Source organism: Pyxicephalus adspersus, chromosome 8 (assembly GCF_032062135.1).
Source record: "Pyxicephalus adspersus chromosome 8, UCB_Pads_2.0, whole genome shotgun sequence".
In the NCBI taxonomy this organism is placed as follows: Eukaryota; Metazoa; Chordata; class Amphibia; order Anura; family Pyxicephalidae; genus Pyxicephalus; species Pyxicephalus adspersus.
The window spans coordinates 52,986,588-53,007,124 of record NC_092865.1 but is presented as its reverse complement, the minus strand read 5'-3'; the positions used below and the strand labels follow the sequence as shown (position 1 = coordinate 53,007,124).

The following is a 20,537-nucleotide window of genomic DNA, read 5'->3' as shown; positions in this document are numbered from 1 at the left end:
TGTTATACTATATGTGTTATGTAGAAATATGATGCATTGCGTGTTATACTATATGTGTTATGTAGAAATACGATGCATTGCATGTTACATTATATGTGTTATGTAGAAATATGATGCATTGCATGTTACACTATATGTGTTATGTGAAAATACGATGTATTGCGTGTTACATTACATGTGTTATGTGAAAATACGATGTATTGCATGTTATACTATATGCGTTATGTGGAAATATGTGGAAATACGATGCATTGCATGTTACACTATATGTGTTATGTGGAAATACGATGCATTGCATGTTACATTACATGTGTTATGTGAAAATACGATGTATTGCGTGTTATACTATATGTGTTATGTGGAAATATGTGGAAATACGATGCATTGCGTGGTACACTATATGTGTTATGTGGAAATATGATGCATTGCATGTTACATTACATGTGTTATGTGAAAATACGATGTATTGCGTGTTATACTATATGTGTTATGTGGAAATATGATGCATTGCAGAATACAAGACATGCGTTGATCTGTTCATTCCTAATCGTGCTCCAAACGCTCCTTGCCAATGCACTGCCATGAAGTTTCCTGCACATTTAAATGCTCTTCATGCACACGTTTTGTGCATTATGTCAGGAAGCTGCATTTTCTATAACTTAGTGACGTCACATAAGTGGAACAGGTGATTTCATGATGCAAAGGTAAATGGGTAGTGACTACAGGCACAATTTCTATTTGGTGAAACCTCTTAAATGATTATAATGTTTTACATATTTGTATCGTTTACTTCTTACTTTTTCCTCCTTTTTCATTGTTTGTGTCTGTCTGTCATGTGCAACCCTTATTTATTGTACAGCGCTGCGTAATATGTTGGTGCTATATAAAAACTGTTTTTAATATTATTAATATTATTAATAATCTTATTAAAAAAACTGGAAACCTAAGTTTATTTTTTTTGTTCTAAGGGATTTATTTACAATGCAATGAATCTGACATTCACCAAACTTTCTCTGCTTTTGAATCTTCCTGGTCTATTGTAGCGATTCTCCATCAGATGTTTGGTGAATCTTAGATTCACTTTATAACATATCCCTGCAGGTTATCATTCATCTATTTGTATAAAAGTATAATTTTCACATAACAGAGCTACTTACCAACAATGAAATCATCTTTATTTTCAGGACCCGTGCTGAACATTGTTAATGAATCTAACGAGATTTCGGTAGGAATAATTAACGGGACAAACGACCGGCATATACGTGTTTGGGGTTTCTATTTTTACCGGAAGAACGATACCTACAGCAACTACACTTTAGTGAGCATAGCTTCAGCATTCATTGTTACTTGTTTAAAGTTTGTGAATTTATTTTGTTCTGATGTAAAACAAAACAGGATGAATCATTCACACGGTTACATGTCCATGATGCAGCCATGCTAGGACTACAGGAACCAAGTCCAGCCAATCGGCTGTTGTTGTATCCAATGAGAGCATGCCTGGCCCCCCCAGTGGCTGCTAGAAGAGTTGGACAATGGGTTGGCCAGGCTTATCTAAATTTGTGTCTGTTACAGTATATTATATAGGGTATGGAAAGGTAATTTTTCCAGGTTATTTTGACATTTTGGCACCATTGGGGAAATTTCTCTAACCTTCCTGTCCCACAGAGATATAACAAGTAATAAAGGAAATCCCCCTCTGGGGCATTTATATGTGGAAGAGTTGCCCCCATTGGATCAGTTCCCTTCACCCCTGCAGAATATTGATTCTTAGTGGCAAGCAAAACAAGTGAATCTCCCCTAAAATAATAAAATAAAAAATAATAATATAAAAACCCTTTCCCTGTTCTTAAAAAGTTTATAGATTATATATTATGATTTATTTTTGTCCAGATTGGAGAGAAGCGACATGTTATTCCCAAGTCAGATATTGGACCCTGCCTGTGTTTCCAGGTAAGCTGCTGATCAAACAATGGGCTGATTTCTCTCTTCTCAACACTAGACTAACATGGGAGAACCTGGGGGATCCAGCAAATCTGAAATGGATCTGGTCCAGGATTGAAAACATTTGCACATGATTTTATGAAATCCATTTCAGGTTTTCTGGATCACCTAGAAACGTCAATGATAGTTCATCTTTTCCAGTCTTGGAGAGCTTTGATAAATCAGGCCCATTGCATCATTGTATTGGTTCATCGCACTTTATACAAATCGGCTTATTTAGCTTTGGCTGTTTTCTGATGGTTTCTATTTTTTGTTCGTGGCAGGCCTGGTACACGGATAAACTGGATGCCTTTAGAACCATGTTTTGCCCATTCAAGAACTGTAAGTTGTGTATTCTTTCGTCTGGATGTGCATGTCGTAATGCTGTATATAAGTCACAAGGTTGTTGTACAAGATATTCTTGCTCACACAGGCTGATCATATATTTCAGAAAAATTCTTGAGCTTAAAGAGAACCTGTCTTAAATGCTGTTGACTGGCACTGCCAAAGCTGCCCCCTGCCAATGTCAGTGGATCCTGCAGAGCATTCCCTTCATTCTATCACTCTTTGCAATAGTAACAGCCTGGGAACCTCAGATCCGACAGGTCACAGCTATCATGACAGGTTCTCTTTTAGGCCAATCTAAAGCTTAACCTGAGCTATAAATACTTCAGTTGCAGGCACCAGAAAATAAGTATTTTCCTGTGTAATGGTTCATTTGTTCCTAAAATGTGTCCAATCATTCCTCATAAATCCCTTCTATCTCTTGGAGACAACTGCATATCCTTACAGCCGGAGGCTACAATTCATGCTCAGTGTCTGCATTTGTAGCCATTGAGCTGAGACTACATTATGCACAATACAAGGCATGAAGGATGTTCATATGTGAGGACTGTTTTGGATCTCTATCTGCAGACACAGGGCTCTCTGCATGCAGATTTATAGCATTGTTCCCCTTACGTGTGGTTATTCTCCTAAGCCAAGCTTTCAATTGGTTAATAGGAAGCTCATATAATGTTAAGGGGATATTGAGAAACTTTATATTACACCAAAAATTGTGCAGCTTGTCCTCCCTCCCCTGTTCCTTTATTATCTAATAGGCACATTTCCCAATCTGCACTTTCCTGGGCACCAAACATGCGGCATGTGCTGTATAGGAAAATAACTTTGGTGCTAATGACAATGAATCAGTGAAAAGTTCATTTTTGTATTTTCACCAGAGACGCGCCATGCTAATTGTCACTTCTGTTTCTTTTCTTGCAGACTCTGTAGAAGGAATCCTGAATAACAGTAGACTGGATGTGAAGTTCGATAAAAGACTTCTTTATTTTACATTAAATGCAAGGTGCGAGATTAAGGCGGAAGCTTCCTTGTGTTGGAAATGGGGGAACCCCCCAGAATTCAGGGCGATCCCTAATACAAGGATGATGATCACCAGTCAGGTAAAATATTCTGTGCAAAGGTGAAAAAAAATGAACAAATATTTGCATTGTTCGACAATTGATATCCTGGCATCTGACACATGTGGGTGCGTTATCATTATGAATGGTCTAGCAACACACTGGAAAAATGTCATCATCCCCTCCCTAACCCAGTATCAGTGTATTATATATCCCCTTTTAATGACTTGAATCTGCTGTCACATGATGCTTTACTTCCATATATGGTGTGTGATAATCTACCATTGCCGTATGCAACTACCACCGGGTGGTCTTTTTATTGCCTCTATGGTGACATTATTATATTACTGCTAGAATCTAAGGACCTCCCTGATGGATAGCCAATAGGAATAATTAAAAATTGCAAGTTGATCCACAAAGTTTCATAGAAAATAAAGGTAATTTTTGCCTTTTTTCTAACCTAACTTGCTGACTTTTCAAGTTGATTTCAAGGTCCCTAAACATACCAAATTTAAATGGCTGAGAGTGTCAAGAGGACCTGTGGGAATATGACCCCAGTGAAAAAATAGTTTTCATGTTTTTCTTCAAATCAATGTACAAGAATGGTCAAAAAACACTTTTTAAACTTGATGCAATCTAATCACACTGGGTTGGGGGACGTGTCTTCCTCCAAATGTAAAAAAAAAAACAGGAGCCAATCTCACTGGGCATGTATGAGATTTTAGGAATACGTAGAAAGAGAAGCCCACAGCCTCCTAGGATATGTGACATGAACATCCTAGAAAGTTACAAGTTTTCCCTTCAGCTTCCCTTTTACCGCCACGGCAGTGGAGACAGAAGAGGGAGGAGACAAAAAAAGTGATTCTGTAAAAGGAAATGCCAGCCTGTTGTGTGACTGTTGAAATGAAATGATAGCTTCGCTTTAATGATAGAGCTGAGTATTTTATTATAGTAAATCACAATGTTTATTATACACAGAGCTAAGCAAAGTCATTTAATAAAGCTTTACAACTTTCTGCTCTGACCTTGATCATATATTGTGCCAAATATACTTGTTATTTGGAATTACACAACAGGGAGGCTCCTTTCCAAGAATCCTGATGAGCTTTATTTGCGTAGTCATTTTGAAGGTTTCTAAAACAAGAAACCTTTTAACATAATTATTCACCCTCCTCACCCATAATCGTATGGCTTTGGATGCATTGGGCCCGATTTATCAACGCTCTCCCAGGCTGGAGAGGATACACTTTCATTGGGTAGTCCAGCAAACCTGGAATGGATCTGGTCCTGGAATGAAAACATTTGCCAACTAATAGTAATGATTTATAAGAAATCCATTCCAGGTTTGCTGGATCACCAAGGTTCTCCCATGATAGTCTATAGAGAGCTTTAATAAATCAGGCCCATTGTCATAATGCAAAGGTGTTCACTCATACGGGTCCAGGCGCGTGTTCTATTGGTTATCTATTTCTTAGGCAGTACAGTCAGCATCCCTTCTGAACAACTGCAGAGATAAATGCGATCACAGGAAAAGCCATACAGCGTGTTTATTATTTCATAGAATTTTATTGGGTCTGAACTGGCTAATGGGTTTGCATATTAAATAAGTATGTGGCAAATTACTGAGCATTACCCATAAGCCGGGGTCATTCCTAATACTTGTGTATAAGTACATATGTAGGATATCTTACCGGTGCTCTGCTATTGTTTTTTAACAGAAAAAAAATAAAATTGAGAATCTGAAGGAGCATCCATCACTCTGTGTTCAGGTAAGAACCCTTCTTTTTTTAATTTTCTGCACACAACCATAGAATGAACCAAGCAGGTATTTTTGCATCTGCAGGTAATTAGCTTTATTGCAGCACATTGAATTTAAAATAGGTGCATTGCAGTGCACTGCAGTGCAGACCTTTCAGCACCTGTGCATTGGCATAAGTAACACTGCAGGTAGTGCTGCAACGTGCAATAAAAAAGAACCCCAGAGAACATTTTATATAGAGTGTGGAGATCAATTTCTCTCTGCCCATTGGCGGTAAAGATAAAGAATGCATTGTGTAAAATCTCCAAATGGTTTTGGCATCACTGAGTATGGTAATCAGGGTCGGTTTTGTTTCTAGTTTTACTTTCAAAGAACGATATCTGCAAATGATTAAAAAGATAAAACATTGTGTGAGCTTTGTACTTTGTACTGTGTGTTCAGCACATGCACTGTAAATTCATTTATCAATGAAAAGCCTATAGGGCCCCTGGCATGTATTGCGATCAGGTACACAGGTCTTGCATGGCGGCTTGTAATAATAGAGGGGCTTGGGAGGGGTTTGTGAGCGCTAATAATGAAGAGATACAGAAATGGGGATAACAGAAGCAGTCACCACTGCTCTGCTCATGGTACTGGTTTCAAAATACAGGTAATCCCCAGGTTACATACGAGATGGGGACTGTAGGTTTGTTCTTACGTTGAAATTGTATGTAAGTCGGAACAGGTACATTATTTTAATAGGTGCAATTAGGACAGATGTTTTTCTCAAAATATTATCAGGCAGCGTTGGTGTGCTATTTTTTTAAAACATTTGTTTATAAGAAAAATATAAAATCACATGGGATCAGCCTGTATATTTTTCCCTAATATTACATGTTAAAGCACTTTTGAATACTTGAGTAGTTTTGTACTGTTGAAATGGCTATGATTGGTCCTTTGCTCGTAAAGTTCTGCATTATTGTTGGCCATCAGTTCTGATCTGTCAAACCAGAAGCAAATGCAGTTTCAGTACATGCCCCTAGATGTTGCTCAAGTATAAACCAAGATTCTTTTTCTAATGGCATTTTAAGGGCAAAAATAATCTTAGTTTATACTCGAGTATATATAGTATTTGTATGATTAAAAAATGTGTGGAATCAGTTTGTTCGCTATTTAAGATCATTTTAGCAGTGGCATGGCTGAAGGTGTTACATGTTGTGTTCTTGCTCTAAAAATAGAGATGCTATACCACTGTCAAGTCATATATTTTACAAAAAAATAACTTCCTCATACTAATTACTTTACAGGTGTCAGTTAAAGGGAGAATCTTGCACACGGAATGCTTGAATAGCAGCGGTAAGTTATTTTTCCAAACAGAGCCCCTTGTATTTTTTGCTTTGATGCAGCCCTGGTTTTGCTTTGCCTCCACGTTCCCAGATATTCATCAATGTATTCCCCTAGGATAAATAAATATGATCAGGACATGGAAGCAATTGGACACTGGTGGCGGTTTGGGGGTAGTTTGTCTTTTCATCCCTAATCTTTCACAACAAAATCATAAAGCACAGCAGGATGGTGCTATCAAGCTTTACCATGTGAACTCACCAGCAATGCAGTGATAGAACAATGGTGATGATGGCCAAGTTTCTTGCAATTGGTTCTGAAGATTAAAAGTTTTCTTTGTGACCTCTTCTCTGTCTTTCTTCTCAGTGAGACCCGAGGTTCATAATGAAGCTGTACTGTTAAAGAAACCAGACAGAAATGACTCTCTTTGCATTATGGAAGACGGAGGCTGCAAATATCTGTACAACATGCCACGCCAGGTACTGCAAAAACAGCATTCCTCTATGGCAGTGTCCTGACATCATCAGGAGTGGTTCTGGGGTTAAAGATTTTACTCCTCAGTTTAACATTAAGGCATAGATAGGCTGAAAATGAACCAGCAGTTCAGTTATCAGAAACCAGCAGTTTTACTAATGTAAGTACTCGAATATAAACCAATCTGAATATAAACTGAGGTACCTACTTTTACCTGAAAATAACATTGACTTGGGTCACTGCCAATATTCAAAACAGTAAATTTCAAATATTGTGAATAAATACATCAATAGTGTGTTATTTTTAAAACATTTATCTAAAGGAGGAAAAAAAATAAAAATCACATGAACATAAGTTGGTTATATTGGGTCATTTACTCTAAAATGATTTTTTGTGCATTTTTGTTGGCCACCAGTAGATGACGCTGTATCATCTACTCAAGTGTGTAACAAACTTTAAACGGCAACAGTTTGTAATACACTTGAAATGAGGATACAACTCCATCTACTGTGGTGACACAATTATAAACCGAGATGCTTTTTCTACTGGCATTCAGGTCAAAAATAATTTTTTACTTTTTTTTACTTCAAGTGGTAAACATGGACCCAGCATGGAAATTTTTTTGTATGTGTTCCCACCTCTGCTGATTACTCAGAACTTTCTCCATTTAAACTCCAGCCAATCACCCTTTTTGTATATTATAGACTATTTTTATAGTATTCCCATTTCAATCTGGAATTAAATAAGCAAATACAGAATTATGAAAATGTATGATCATAAGCCTTTTGTTAAAATAAGACATCTGTAAAATCTTATGAGAACTCTTATGTTTTTCTCCGTGCAGCTGAGAGTTGACGCTTCTTTTCTAGAACAGAAGTTAGTGAAGGATGTGGAGTCTGACCAATGTCTGCAGGTAAGGATCAGTACAGGAACTTCTGCAACTTATACCGATGCTTTACTCATTGTCTGCAACAGTTTATGGCACTTTGCTGTATAACAGTGCACTAAATGTCTATATCTGACTTAGCAACTTGAGTCCTAAACCTCTGCTGACTATGGCTATGTACACACGTCAGATGATTTTCACCCGATATGAACAGTTGTGCTTGTCTCGGGCGAGAATCTGATAGTGGTTGCCCATTGTCCTTTAAGTCAGTCCGGACAGATCAATGAACGACCGACTGCTATACAGGTCAAGGGAGGAGAGCACAGTGGGGTGCTACTCATTCGTTCTCCCGCCCTCTTTCATCATCATTTCCAGCAACCAAAATTGCAGGTGTGTACGTAGCCTTATATCTATTTTTATTATTTTATTATAATTAAAATAAGGTGAAACATAGCAGGAAAAAGAAGTCTTGCTATTGGTTTCGTCTTAGCAATAAAATAACAAACTTTGTGAAAAATGGCCAAAGAAAAGCCAAGGATGTAATATGTGCCAAAGGTTAGCCCTGTATTACCATCCATGGTTTTGGAATGGGATGTCTAACACGTTCCTACATGTGATGGTCGGGTGGCCACAAACATTTAGCCATATGGCGCACATACTGAAAAGGTTTGTGTCAAACTCATTCACAAATGTATTATTTCTCTTTTCAGATCTTACATAGTGAAAAACAAAATGTCTATGTCTGCTCTGCTGATAAATGTAAGTGTGTTTATAATAGATATTTGAAAGAAAAATGTGCTGGTCATAAACACCATAGCAAAATCAGTAAAGAACTCTTCAAAGGGAACCTGTCATGTTCATTTAAATTAAAGAGGGGTAGAATGTTCCTTTAGGGAAATTAGGGTTGGTGTGTGGCTGAGCTGAGCAATTTAGGATTAGGAAATAAAACTGTTACAATAATGCAAGGAAATTTTGTCCCATTTTGTGCTGATCCTAATGGTGCTGACCCTGGACTAGGATGGTTTTCAACAAAAAATGGGCCCCGCAAAAATATGAAGTGTGGGCCCTAAACACACAGCATTTCAGCTCCAGACACCCCCTGCTAATCTGTCATTTGGGGCTCTAGAGCCTTGGGCAAATTCCCAGTTTCCCTCTCCTAAAACTGGACTACAAGCTATCAGTGCATTGAAAAAAAAAGTTATAATTATTATTATTATAAAATAAATAGTGATTTTATCTAAAAAATAGTGAGCCTTTTAATTTGTCTGGAATTTCCCATCAAAGCATAATAGCAAGAATAGATATTTGACAAGCTGTGTTGCTCTTCTTCAGGAATGCGTATTCTTTAATTGATGTTGTCCATTTTTTTTATTTGCCTCTGGCTCTTGACGTACTCGTGTTGCAAAAATCCCATTTCCAGCCTGCCAAAATAACCAACACCTTTAATAAACAAATATAAAGCCCTTGGTTAAACAAAACACCTCTGTTCATGACTTTCATTCAAAAAGAACAGAAAGAAAGCTTTTGTGTCTTACAAAATAATACCCAGATAAGCTGCAATATGCATTACCTGGCCAAATTAAAGTCACCCGCTCTGAGTACACCCTGATATCACCCGCTATGATTACACATCACAGTCACTGTATTATTGTTTCCATAAGCTTATGCAATGTCACAACATTTGTTTTCATCCAGAGTTGCATTATTTTACCCCAAGATCTTGTAATGGTGATGGTAGAGTAGGTGCTTTGTAAAGTCTTCTCCAGTAAATCCAAAAGATTCTCAATAGGGTTATAGTCTGGACTCATGGCATTGTCATCTAGGAATTTACCCATGCCATAAGGGGAAAAAAATCTATTGATGGAAGAACTAGGTCATTCAGTATATCCAGGGAGTCAGCTGACATTATTATTTAGGCATGTAACATTGCTGAACCTGACCAACTGACTCCCCAGATCATGAACACTGCCCCCACAGGCACCCCAGATCATAACACCACCCCCAGTCACCCCAGATCATAACACTGCCCCCACAGGCACCCCAGATAATAACACTGCTCCTACAGGCACCTGAGATCATAGCACCACCCCGAGTCACCCCAGAATATAACAACACTTCCACGAGCATCCCAGATCATAACACCAGCCCTAGAGTCACCCCAGATCATAACACTGTCCCTACAGGCACCCCAGATCATAACACTGCCCCTACAGGCACCCCAGGTCATACCACTGCCCCTACAGGCACCCCAGGTTATACCACTGCCCCGACAGGCACCCCAGATCATAACAATGTCCCAACAGGCACCCCAAATCATAACACAGCCTCCAAAGACACCCCAGATCATAGCACCACTCCCCCAGTCAACCCAGATTATAACACCACTTCCATGAGAACCCCAGATAGTGACACCACCCCCACAGGCACCCCAGACCATAATACTTCCCCCACAGGCACTTGAGGTCATACCAATGCCACCTTAGGCACCCCAGACCATAACACTGCCCCTACAGGCACCCCAGATCATAACACTGCCCCCACTGGCATTCCAGATCATAACACTGCCCTCATAGGCACCCCAGACCATAACACTGTTCCAAACAAACTTAGAAATGCTTTTTGGCCAGAAAGTGTATAAAATGATTATTTATATTTCAAATGTTTAAACATGCGCGTTCACTATCTGAATAAATGGATGTTTTGATGCAGAAAAGCAATCTGCTTATGCCTATTGACTATTTAGATTTGTGGTTCTCTCTCTTTATAGACATGAGGTCCAGATGGACTTGGTCCCGGGTTTTGTGTCTGCTCGTAGTCGCCTGCGTCTTGCTGATTTTTTTGTTAAAGATCGAAGACCTGAAAAGTAAGTTTAATGGGTGCTGATCTGAGGGGCTTTATATATATTGGACAGCAAATCATGAATTGTCCCAAAACCCATAGACACCGGAGCACCACTACTGGGCCATGTTTTACATCCTTCTCCTTATAATCACTGAATGATATTCTCACTGATATCACAGGTTCAAAAAAACAGAATTATAGTGTTTTTTAAGCACAAACCTGAGCAATGGGAGAATATGACATTTTAGAAGCGCCAAAGAAAGAATAATGCAAACTGAATAATTTGGCCCCTTGGTGAATATGTCTTCCAGGATTGGCAACTTGTAATAAAAAATAGTGATACTGATTAAGAATGGGTTTATGCAGGTAGTAGATTTGAAAGTAAAATGATAGAATGGAAAACTTGAGGGTGCCTCTGGGAAAATAATAAAGTGCATTCCACATACAGTTCCTTTGTCTTGTATAGTGCAGCAGTAATAATACAACAGAATTGGACCTAACAGGCACAGGCAATAACATAAAAAATAATGCTGCTGTCTGTATTTAAATTATAGATCCTTCAGAAAGGCCCACATGCAGCAGAATGCAGACTCACGTGTTATTTTTTTAAATAGGAGCAAGCCGTCTCATGATGATACGGTAGCATCTTTGGTGCAATTTGTAGAACTCCTTTTTATTCTTTTGGTATTTGTCTCTGGAATCCAATATGTCAAACCTGTATAACCTAGGAAAAAATAACCCTGTGCATCCATTGTTTTGATGTATTGTTGTAAATGATTGATGTCATCACATTGTTGTGATGATTGTTGTAAATTGAGCTTCCAGTTGGGATTTTAGGAGGCCCAGGATTGATAGCAGTTTGGGTTGGCTTTTAGCAGGGCAATCAAACTGGGAAAGGTGAGAAGGAAGTGTAGTTAAAGCTCTGCACAGACGTCCAGTGGATTTCAGCTGATTGTCCTTCAATCAGTAGGAATCAGTATTTTGTGATCTTTCCAGTGATAGATAAAGAAACAAACATCGTACACACAGCGTTCTTTTTTATGGTGAAGATCGTTCCTGTTTAGAGCTGTGGTGTATTGGTGAACGGCATTGTGATACCACCGTACACATATCACGTTTTCACCCAAGACGAACTTAACCATTATCTGACATGTGTATGAAGCCTAAGAGTCAACAAGATCAGTGATACAGGGAAGGAGGAAGGCTAACAAAGGATGCAAATGGAGTGCAAACAGAAAGGTTAGGAAGCAGGCATAAAGCTTAGGAGGCACTTGGTGGAAAAGTTATGTGTAATGACTTGCCTTGACTCTCTAAGAACAATGTACATGAGAGTGGGCAAGGTTGGGAGTACCTAGCCACATTTTATATATAAGAAAGGTTCTTCCCCAAATCTTGGGTTACAATCCAACAGAAATGTTTTTTTTTTTAACAGGAAGTGTCTCTGAACCCTACAAAATCTCCAATATGGCTTTTGAAAGTCAAAAAATGTAACCACTATTCAGAGTGTATTTCATCAAGTGATCATCCCCAGTCTCATTTAGCTGGGCGCACCACCCAGCACTTTTTAGTAACCACCCAGATATTTTTGGGTTGTTACTGAAAATCTGGGTTATAATACAGCGGTCACCACCTGCCTACAGCTTCTTCCGCTTCTTCCCACCCAGCCTAAAAATTCTTCTGGGGATAATACTGTCATGGCTTACTTTTCAGTGTTAATTGATGTGAAATGTTGGGAAGAAGGAATATAAGCAACAAAACTATTATATGTATATATATATATATATATATATATACACACTGTAGTAAATAAAGTAAAAAATGTGAACCATAGAAATGTATGTAATCTATGTTAATTTTTCTGTATACAGAGTGGTTGAAGTCGGTGACGTCAGAAAAACCTCTAGGTAAGAACAAACAGGAAATAGTTGGAAAAATAAAACACAGCTATGTTAATGGACTTGCCTTTGTATTGACAAACCTTCAGAAGTTAAAGCCTAGCAGCAGAAATACTTATTGCATTTTGGTAAGGTTGTCTTCCCACTATGGGCCCCACCTACCATACACAGGTCTTATCTTGTCATCATTATGAATCACAGCTTGGGAGATTTGTAACAGTATACACAGAAAACCATTTTAATGCAGCTAAAAGCAAAATGTGTGGCTCAAGGCCTAGACCGAATAATGAGGAGCTGCCTTTGGTTGAAGTGCATCTTGTACAGCTGTACTTTATAGTTGTTTTGTAAAGTGTTGTGAATGGTAATGGTTAAAAGCACTGTCAATTTTTGTATTGCTGTTTGTATCCTATTGGGGGAAATTTGCAAATACTTCCTGGTACAATAAGAAGTAAGACTTCTTTCCAAGAGAGCAAATATCACCATTGGTCCTGTTACACTGATGGCTTCAAAATTTTGATTTTCCATCATTTTCTGGTCTTTGGAGTAAGTAGGGTGAAATTCCCCTCTAGGGAACACACGCAGCAAGACAGAATATATAACTATTCACCACTCTATTCAGTTGGTTTTGATACATTTTAGAGTAATTTGTTCATAGTTACAGTTTTAATATTTGATTTTTTTTTTTCAGATGTGATCTTTAGAGATAGAAGAGTGTTGATCCTCTACTCCCCAGATAACCCTGCCTATGAGGAACTAGTCAGGGTTTTTGCTGTCTCATTAAAAGAGCTTAACCTGGATGTGGTTCTGGATCAGTGGCACCGCACCGAAATGGCAAAGATCAATCCTCTGCCCTGGTACCAGAAACAAAAATCTGATGCTTTTGAAAAACAAGGGTTGATCATCCTGTTGTTCTCAGAGGGAGCCCGGGAGAGGTATACAGCCTGGACAGAACAAAGAACTGAGCAGTTTGCAGATTCCGATCCTTATGGATCTTTCGGGGCTGTGCTTAACTGTGTCTACCCCGACTTTCAAAAAGGGCTTGCCAAGGGACGCTACCTTGTCGCCAGCTTCAGCTCCAACAGCGATGTGCCGGATCTGTTTAGTTTGCCCCCAGTCTACATGCTGCCCTTGAATCTTCAAAAACTGTTAATAGAGCTGGCGGGAGACAACGTGAAAATTCTTAAAAAGAAACAAGCCAAGCGCTTGTCAGCTAAAATCAGCGACAGACTGCGGGCACCTTTATTGGCATGCCAGCAAATTGGTAACAGGCAGACTGGTAACAGCCACGATGGTAGGGATTCATCGGAATCATCAGGGTTCTGTGAAAAACTTGCTGTGGAGTTAGAACCACTTGTGTAAAACTTGGAGGGTTTGGGACACATTCTGAAATGGCAGCCATTTGGATTACCGCACTGAAAAACCAAAGGACCTGTTGCCTAACCCAGGTGAAGGATTGTACAGATGGACAATATTGCACATTTTGTAATTTATTTTCAGGGTAAAGTGAAGAATATTTAGCTTTCCTGTGACTGTTTAAGGAGGTTCTACATTAAAAAAGCTTACCCGTTTTTAGTCCTAAACTCATTAATGTCCATGACAAAGCTAAAAAATAATTGCCCCTATCATAAAAAGCACATTTTCTGGGACTGGTTGTGTGAATGACACCATCCCTGCCAACAATCAGTGTGCCATACTATTGAAGGTGTCTGATAAGGCATCACACAGTCATCAGGCTCTTGTGGATATTAATGAACTGAGGACTTATCCACAATGTAAAAGTGAGATGTACAAAAACAATGCATATTCTGCAGACAATCAGTATTATAAATGATGATGTTCATCAATTAATAATAAATCCATTTTTTTCATCCTTTATGCGTTTCACCACTGGGCTTCATCAGAAGTATGTTTAGTCATACAGATTGCATATTGATTTTAGTGCATCATTTACAATACCAACGGAGAGAAAAAATAAAAAATATATATAAAAAAAAAAAAAGAAAAAAATGGACATTTATTATGGATGAACCGCATATTCTTGTTTTATAATACTGAGTGTTTGCAGAATATGCTTTGTTTTTATACACGGACTGTACATGAATTAGGTAAACTTTATGAATAAATATCAGAGAGTTGAAAGCAACTAGTAGGGATGTGGTATCAGGAATGTATCTCCCACCCAATCAGTAACAAAGTATAAATTAAAATAAAATAAATTAGCGAAGCTCCACTGTCAGCATAGCAAACACTAACTTTGTATTAGGAGCAACACAACTTCTGATACACAGAACATAACACAGCTGATAAAGTGACGGCTCCTCTGACTACACTGGAAGAGATATTTTCTGAACATAATTTTTGTTGCCTTGGGTGCATGCACACAAGGTATTTCTCCTGAAGGCAGGAAATGTTTTTATGACTTGTTTGAATTTTTTTACACTGATATTCAGTGCAAGTGTAAAGTTTAGCTTTGTCAGTTTCTGTGAAACTAGACATTAGCTCGAAGTTTTAGTTTGGTTGAGCACTATTGGTTTCTAGTACTTCTGAGAAATTTGCATCCGCTATATTCTCCCTCAGGACTTTTTTTATAGGTGCAGCAAGGTTATTTAAACCGTGTTTTGGCAACCTGTTCTACAGCAAAAGGAAATTTGACAACAACACGTTGGAGTTTAATTAGTAAAGGAAGGAAGAAGCTTCTCTTAATTGCCTAAGCCAGTGTTTCTCAACCTTTTGAAACTCTTGAAATAACTTTAAGGTCTTCAGGGAACCCCTTCTAAAATTACTATATACACAGATCACAGTATATTATCATGGTAATCAATAGGAGGATTGCCTCTTACATTCTTGCTTGGGGGGAAAATGTCCCCCTTATAGATAGCCAAAAATATCATTAATATCAGTTAAACTGAGCTGAGAGACACAAACTGCTCATTGCTCAAGGAACCCCCAGCAACCTCTGGAGGAACCTTAGGATTTTACAGAACCCTGGTTGAGAAACACTGACCTAAGTGAAATATCCTTTGCAAAGTAGTAATTTATTTTCCAAGCCTATACTCCTAAACTAGTGTTTTACCTTAATTTGCTTAAGAATGGTGGAACTGGGCTTTGATTTTACATGCTGAAGATAATATAAGGAGCAGAGGGATGTCAATATGTGGTTTTGTAATGGTCTTGACCATTGGGTAGAACTAAGAATTTGGATGTTCTTAGCCCTGGTGTTCCCCAGAAGTATAGGAAGCCAGATTGAGCAATACTATGCCAGGAACCAAAAAATAAACTGAAATCCCAGAAAGTAAAGGTCAACTGCATTCAAAATATCAGTTTTGAATGGAATTGGCCTTTATGTTCTGGATATTTAAAAAAGCAATGAATGTATTTTATAATTAACAAATGATTTGGGGTACAAATTATGTCCTGCGGCTTATTTAAATCAAACTGACTTGAACCCTCTTGTAAATGTTGAAAAACAGTGGAAGATTTATTTTGTATTGTTGCTTTTAAACAAATAAATTAAATCCAATATTATTATATAATGTATGCAATGACTTTAAACTACTGAATAAGTTATGTAAGTTGGTTTGATAAGCTTCATGTGTAACAGTGTCTGAAAGAACAGCAATTCTTCAACATTTATCCACACAATACTGATGACCATTAGGCTTTCATAAATGGCGCACAATCGTTTCTCACCGAGGACTTCGAAGCCTCCCCAATCTCTCACCGATGACACCAGGGACTCATAACGCTCTCACAAATGACACATGGGGCCTGGTTTAATAAAGCTCTCCATGACTGGAGAGGATACACTTTATTCTGTGAAGCTGGGTGATCCAGCAAACCTGGAATGGAATTCTTAAAAGTCATATGCTATTTCTTAACAAATGTTTTAAATTCTGGACCAGATCCATTTCAGGTTTGCTTGTGTACCTAGCTTCACTGATGAAAGTGTATTCTCTCCAACATTGGAGAGCTTTAATAAATCAGGCCCATGGACTTACTAATACTAATTCCTTGCATGTTTGGCTTAATCAATCTTTTACATATTACACCAGGGTCTCATCAGTTCTATGAGATAACACCAGGTTCTAATTAGTTTCATCATATGGCATATGGATGGCCTTCACCATTTTCTTTATGGGTGAGCTCTGGGTTTCACCAATCTTTTACAGATCAAACCCATCAAAATGGTAATTCCTCCTCACCCACTCTCCTCCATGTTGTTTCTGGAACATCAGACTGGTTATATCTAGATAGGGATGAGCTGGACTGACCACAGCGCATCAGGGCTTTGGAATGCCCAAAAAAGATTAACACTGCCTGGCACAACCTATCAGATTCTTCATTGCTATTTCAAGCTATAAAAACTATAAAAGAATGACAGACATAATCCACTTGGTCATTATGAGTGACATAAGCAGTTTTCACATTAAGGCTCAGTTATGGTTTGTCTGACCAAGTTTACCATTGAACATGAAGGCAAAGTGGGACTTCGGCCAAACTTGGAGGACCTTGGGCTGTAGCTGTCGGTATAGGCATTGAAAACTGAGAGTGTTCTACAAGAGTGAGTATTTATAGTTTGTGATAAGATGCTCAAACATTTGTTATGTCAAACACACTGTGCACATTGAAGGCCATGGAAATACACAGAAGTGAACAGTGACGTTGTAGGTATGACTAAATGTAAGAAATTTTGCAGTCTAATCGAATAAACCCAACCCAATACATTTACACAAGATTAGATATGACGCTCCTGGTATCAGTGGGGAACAATTTGATGGCAGTTTATGTCACGTACAGTGTTGGATTGGAATGAAAAGCAATCTGGCCCCAAAAACATACCAGTGCACCTCTTTGTACATTGCCAAGAGCTAGGAAATTCCCATGTCACCAATGTTTCCCAACACAGACAGCTGGTGCTAACCCAGTTTTTCCTGCTCCCATGAATAGTAATTTGCATTCCCTGGTATTCAACATTACCCAGGCTACCTTTCATTGGCACTGGCAAAGTTATAGCTCTGCACCAAAATGTGGTTTAGCTAAAATATTAAGGTTAAATGTAAACCTCAAATGACCAAATTATAACGGCTGCTGTTGATGAATCCTTCTGTTCTGCAGAAGTTTGATACAACACCTTCTGAGTCAGATCCCTGCCATCCTTTCTCCCTTCTCAGTGCGAACAACAAGAGATATAGGGGTCTAATTCTGTAACCTATATTTCACTAACTATATAACTTTTTTTAAAGGGCTGGAAGGTCCGTGGATCTTTCATTTGCATTGAAGGTCTGACCTATTTCCATGTGCTGCAGTATATTGTGATGTACTGTAATTTTTCAGCGCACTGAACTGAAGCTATAGGACACTGATTTGGAATTACATTTGGCAATGGTTCCTACTGTTGCTGGTGTGAATGGGGCCCAAAAGAAGAATTCTCTTTACTGTGTAAGGATGGGTTTTACATTTTGTGAGACATTAAAGGAAAATCCTCTTAATGAAAAAGAAGTAATTTTAACTCTTCCATATCCTATCCAAAACTGGGCCCTGGTGAAGCACTGGAGAGAGCTAACGGAGCAAGCAGTGGTATGCAGACTGGAGACATTTTCTAGTATATACTGTGTGGTCACGATGGATAAAAGCTAGGGGAGATCTTTCCAATGAAGACACAGGGCCTGATTTACTAAAGCTCTCCAAGGCTGAAGAGGATACATTTTCATAAGTGAAGCCGGGTGATCCAGCAAACCTGGAATGGATCTAGTCCAGCATTAAAACATTTGCTAACAAATAGCAAATTACTTTTAAGAAATCCATTCCAGTTTTGCTGGATCACCCCAACTTCTCTGATGAAAGTGTATCCTGTCCAGCCTTAGAGAGCTTTAATAAATCAGGGCCACAGACTCTCTAACCCAACCATTCTCAGCAAGGGTTCCTTCAGAGGAACAAGGGGTTCCTCCAACAGGGGCTGATTGACTTCCTATTTGATGATGTCTGCATAGATCCGGGGCCAACACCATATAGAAGAGTCAGCTGCAAGATTTTAGTGGTGCTTTTAGTTATCTATAAGGGGGTGCTATATATAATTATCTGTAAGAGAGGTGATTTTCCACTGACCATTTGGCTTTTCCACTTGCTTGGCTTGGCTGGGCTGATGTACCTCCCATCCAGGTATCCTACAGGTAAATGAAGACATCAGACAGGTAAGTATGTTTTATTGCAGAAGGGACAAGGACTGTCTGATCGCTCATTTTCAAAGCATTAGCATATATCTTGCTGCAAATGGTAGAATAAAACCGGCCCAAAGGTTCATTTTCTGAGATATTGCGACCCCATATCTCATACAAGCAATCTTTTCTTCTATAACTCATTTACGTAACAATAAGCTATAACCTCGTACGTCCCTGTGCCAGTTGCTCAATGCCATTCCAAAGTGAACTATCAAATGAAAGTAAAAGTAGAGCAAATATCAAAGTCGCAAATGAATGCAGCTCCGTCTTAATTAAGTATTTTATTAATACAAATGGTGTAATTACCTGATTGTGACTTGCTAGCAGTCTCTTGCAGTCCTTGTTCAGCAGGGCTCAGATTTGGAGAGCGGGAAACAACACTTGAAGCCAATCAGCTGTGCTGCATTTGAAGGAACATTAAGAGAACGCAAGAGATGGGCAGTAATTCACATGGGCTTTGTAATTCATTCAATACTTGCTGCTATAGCTAGCTAGGGTTAGGGAAGTTGTGGACGGAATGGTCCAACCACACTCAATCTATGCCCTATAAGTAACTTCAAAATGTAAAATACTGTATATAAATGTTCATCTGTCCCCTAGGTCCCCCCATGATTGGTCACCTTGCTGATCCAACCAATAAACCAGTGCAAATGTGGGAGTATTTATGCACCCTGTCCTGCAAATTGCTGCCAGCTGCAGGAGAACAAGTGTGACCATCATACACTGCAAAGGTTAACCTGAAATCTTCACTTGTGCCTGTACCTGCTCAAGGCGTCACTTCTCCAACCAAACACAAAACATTTATTAGATGTTATCAAAATGTAAAGATTTAATTCAATTAAACAATCTGATAAAATGATATGTGAACATTATAATGCATTTTACTTCAAAGTCTGCAATAAATTTGAAGTTAATAAATAGCAGTAAGGAATTAGCCATGTAGAAGCACCCTAAGGAGAATGCAAATCTTTATCAAATCAATTCTAGAGCTGAGAACAAATTAATTGGGTTCCTGTAGTGCCCCTTAGTGGGCTACTTGTGCATTACAGCCACATTAGGTTTAAAGAGGAACAAATTACTCACCTGTCTCTTTTAGATACAGAACAGTGAGTGTTGTCACCCAAGGACAAGATGTGTGTTATTGACAGATCCAATAGCAAGAAGAAAGCAAATGCAGCCACCACATCTAAGGACTGGCTAGATGCAATATATATATATATTTGGTTGTTGTTCCTGGAATTAGATACCTTAGGAAGGAATGAGGGGAAATTTGAGGACACAGACAGCAATGAAAACCTGACTAAGGCTCAAACCCTTCGAGATTCTTCTGTCCAAAACTAAATAAAACATTATAGCTAAAGTTATAATAAGAAAAAGTATTTATATAGCGCTAACATATTACGCAGCGCTGTACAATAAATAGGGGTTGCAAATGACAGACAGATACAGTGAGGAGGAGAGAACCCTGCCCAGAAGAGCTTACAATCTAAAAGTTGGGCTTAAATGTCCCTTGTGTTACACAATGTTCCCCGGTCATCTCTGTTCCCTAATTTACCATCAGCATTAGCACATCGTAATTTCAATGTTAATGAAAAATGCAGAATTAAACCACTTTGGAGTCTGATATACCCCTCAGGGGTGGAGTTTTTGCCACGAGGCTCTGTGGAGGAGGGGCTCCCAACTATGCAGTAAGATTGGGAACACCCCTAGGGAAGGACCGGAAACCTATGGCCTAGGGGGCAAATACAACTAACTAGGATC

The 20,537-nt window shown here is 38.7% G+C and overlaps 1 protein-coding gene across 1 annotated transcript in view; it reads left to right on the top strand.

The window, feature by feature from the left end:
* The window catches only part of IL17RC (interleukin 17 receptor C), a 43,154-nt gene extending 27,063 nt beyond the window's left edge, over nucleotides 1–16,091 (top strand). The window contains exons 8-19 of the mRNA XM_072420656.1: nucleotides 1,185–1,318; nucleotides 1,891–1,950; nucleotides 2,265–2,322; nucleotides 3,244–3,422; nucleotides 5,099–5,149; nucleotides 6,426–6,474; nucleotides 6,829–6,941; nucleotides 7,781–7,849; nucleotides 8,533–8,581; nucleotides 10,590–10,685; nucleotides 12,532–12,567; nucleotides 13,247–16,091. Coding sequence (XP_072276757.1) covers nucleotides 1,185–1,318; nucleotides 1,891–1,950; nucleotides 2,265–2,322; nucleotides 3,244–3,422; nucleotides 5,099–5,149; nucleotides 6,426–6,474; nucleotides 6,829–6,941; nucleotides 7,781–7,849; nucleotides 8,533–8,581; nucleotides 10,590–10,685; nucleotides 12,532–12,567; nucleotides 13,247–13,917 — 1,565 coding nt within the window. The 3' untranslated portion in view covers nucleotides 13,918–16,091. The remainder of the gene's footprint in view (nucleotides 1–1,184; nucleotides 1,319–1,890; nucleotides 1,951–2,264; nucleotides 2,323–3,243; nucleotides 3,423–5,098; nucleotides 5,150–6,425; nucleotides 6,475–6,828; nucleotides 6,942–7,780; nucleotides 7,850–8,532; nucleotides 8,582–10,589; nucleotides 10,686–12,531; nucleotides 12,568–13,246) is intronic.
* The last annotated feature ends 4,446 nt before the right edge of the window (nucleotides 16,092–20,537 follow it).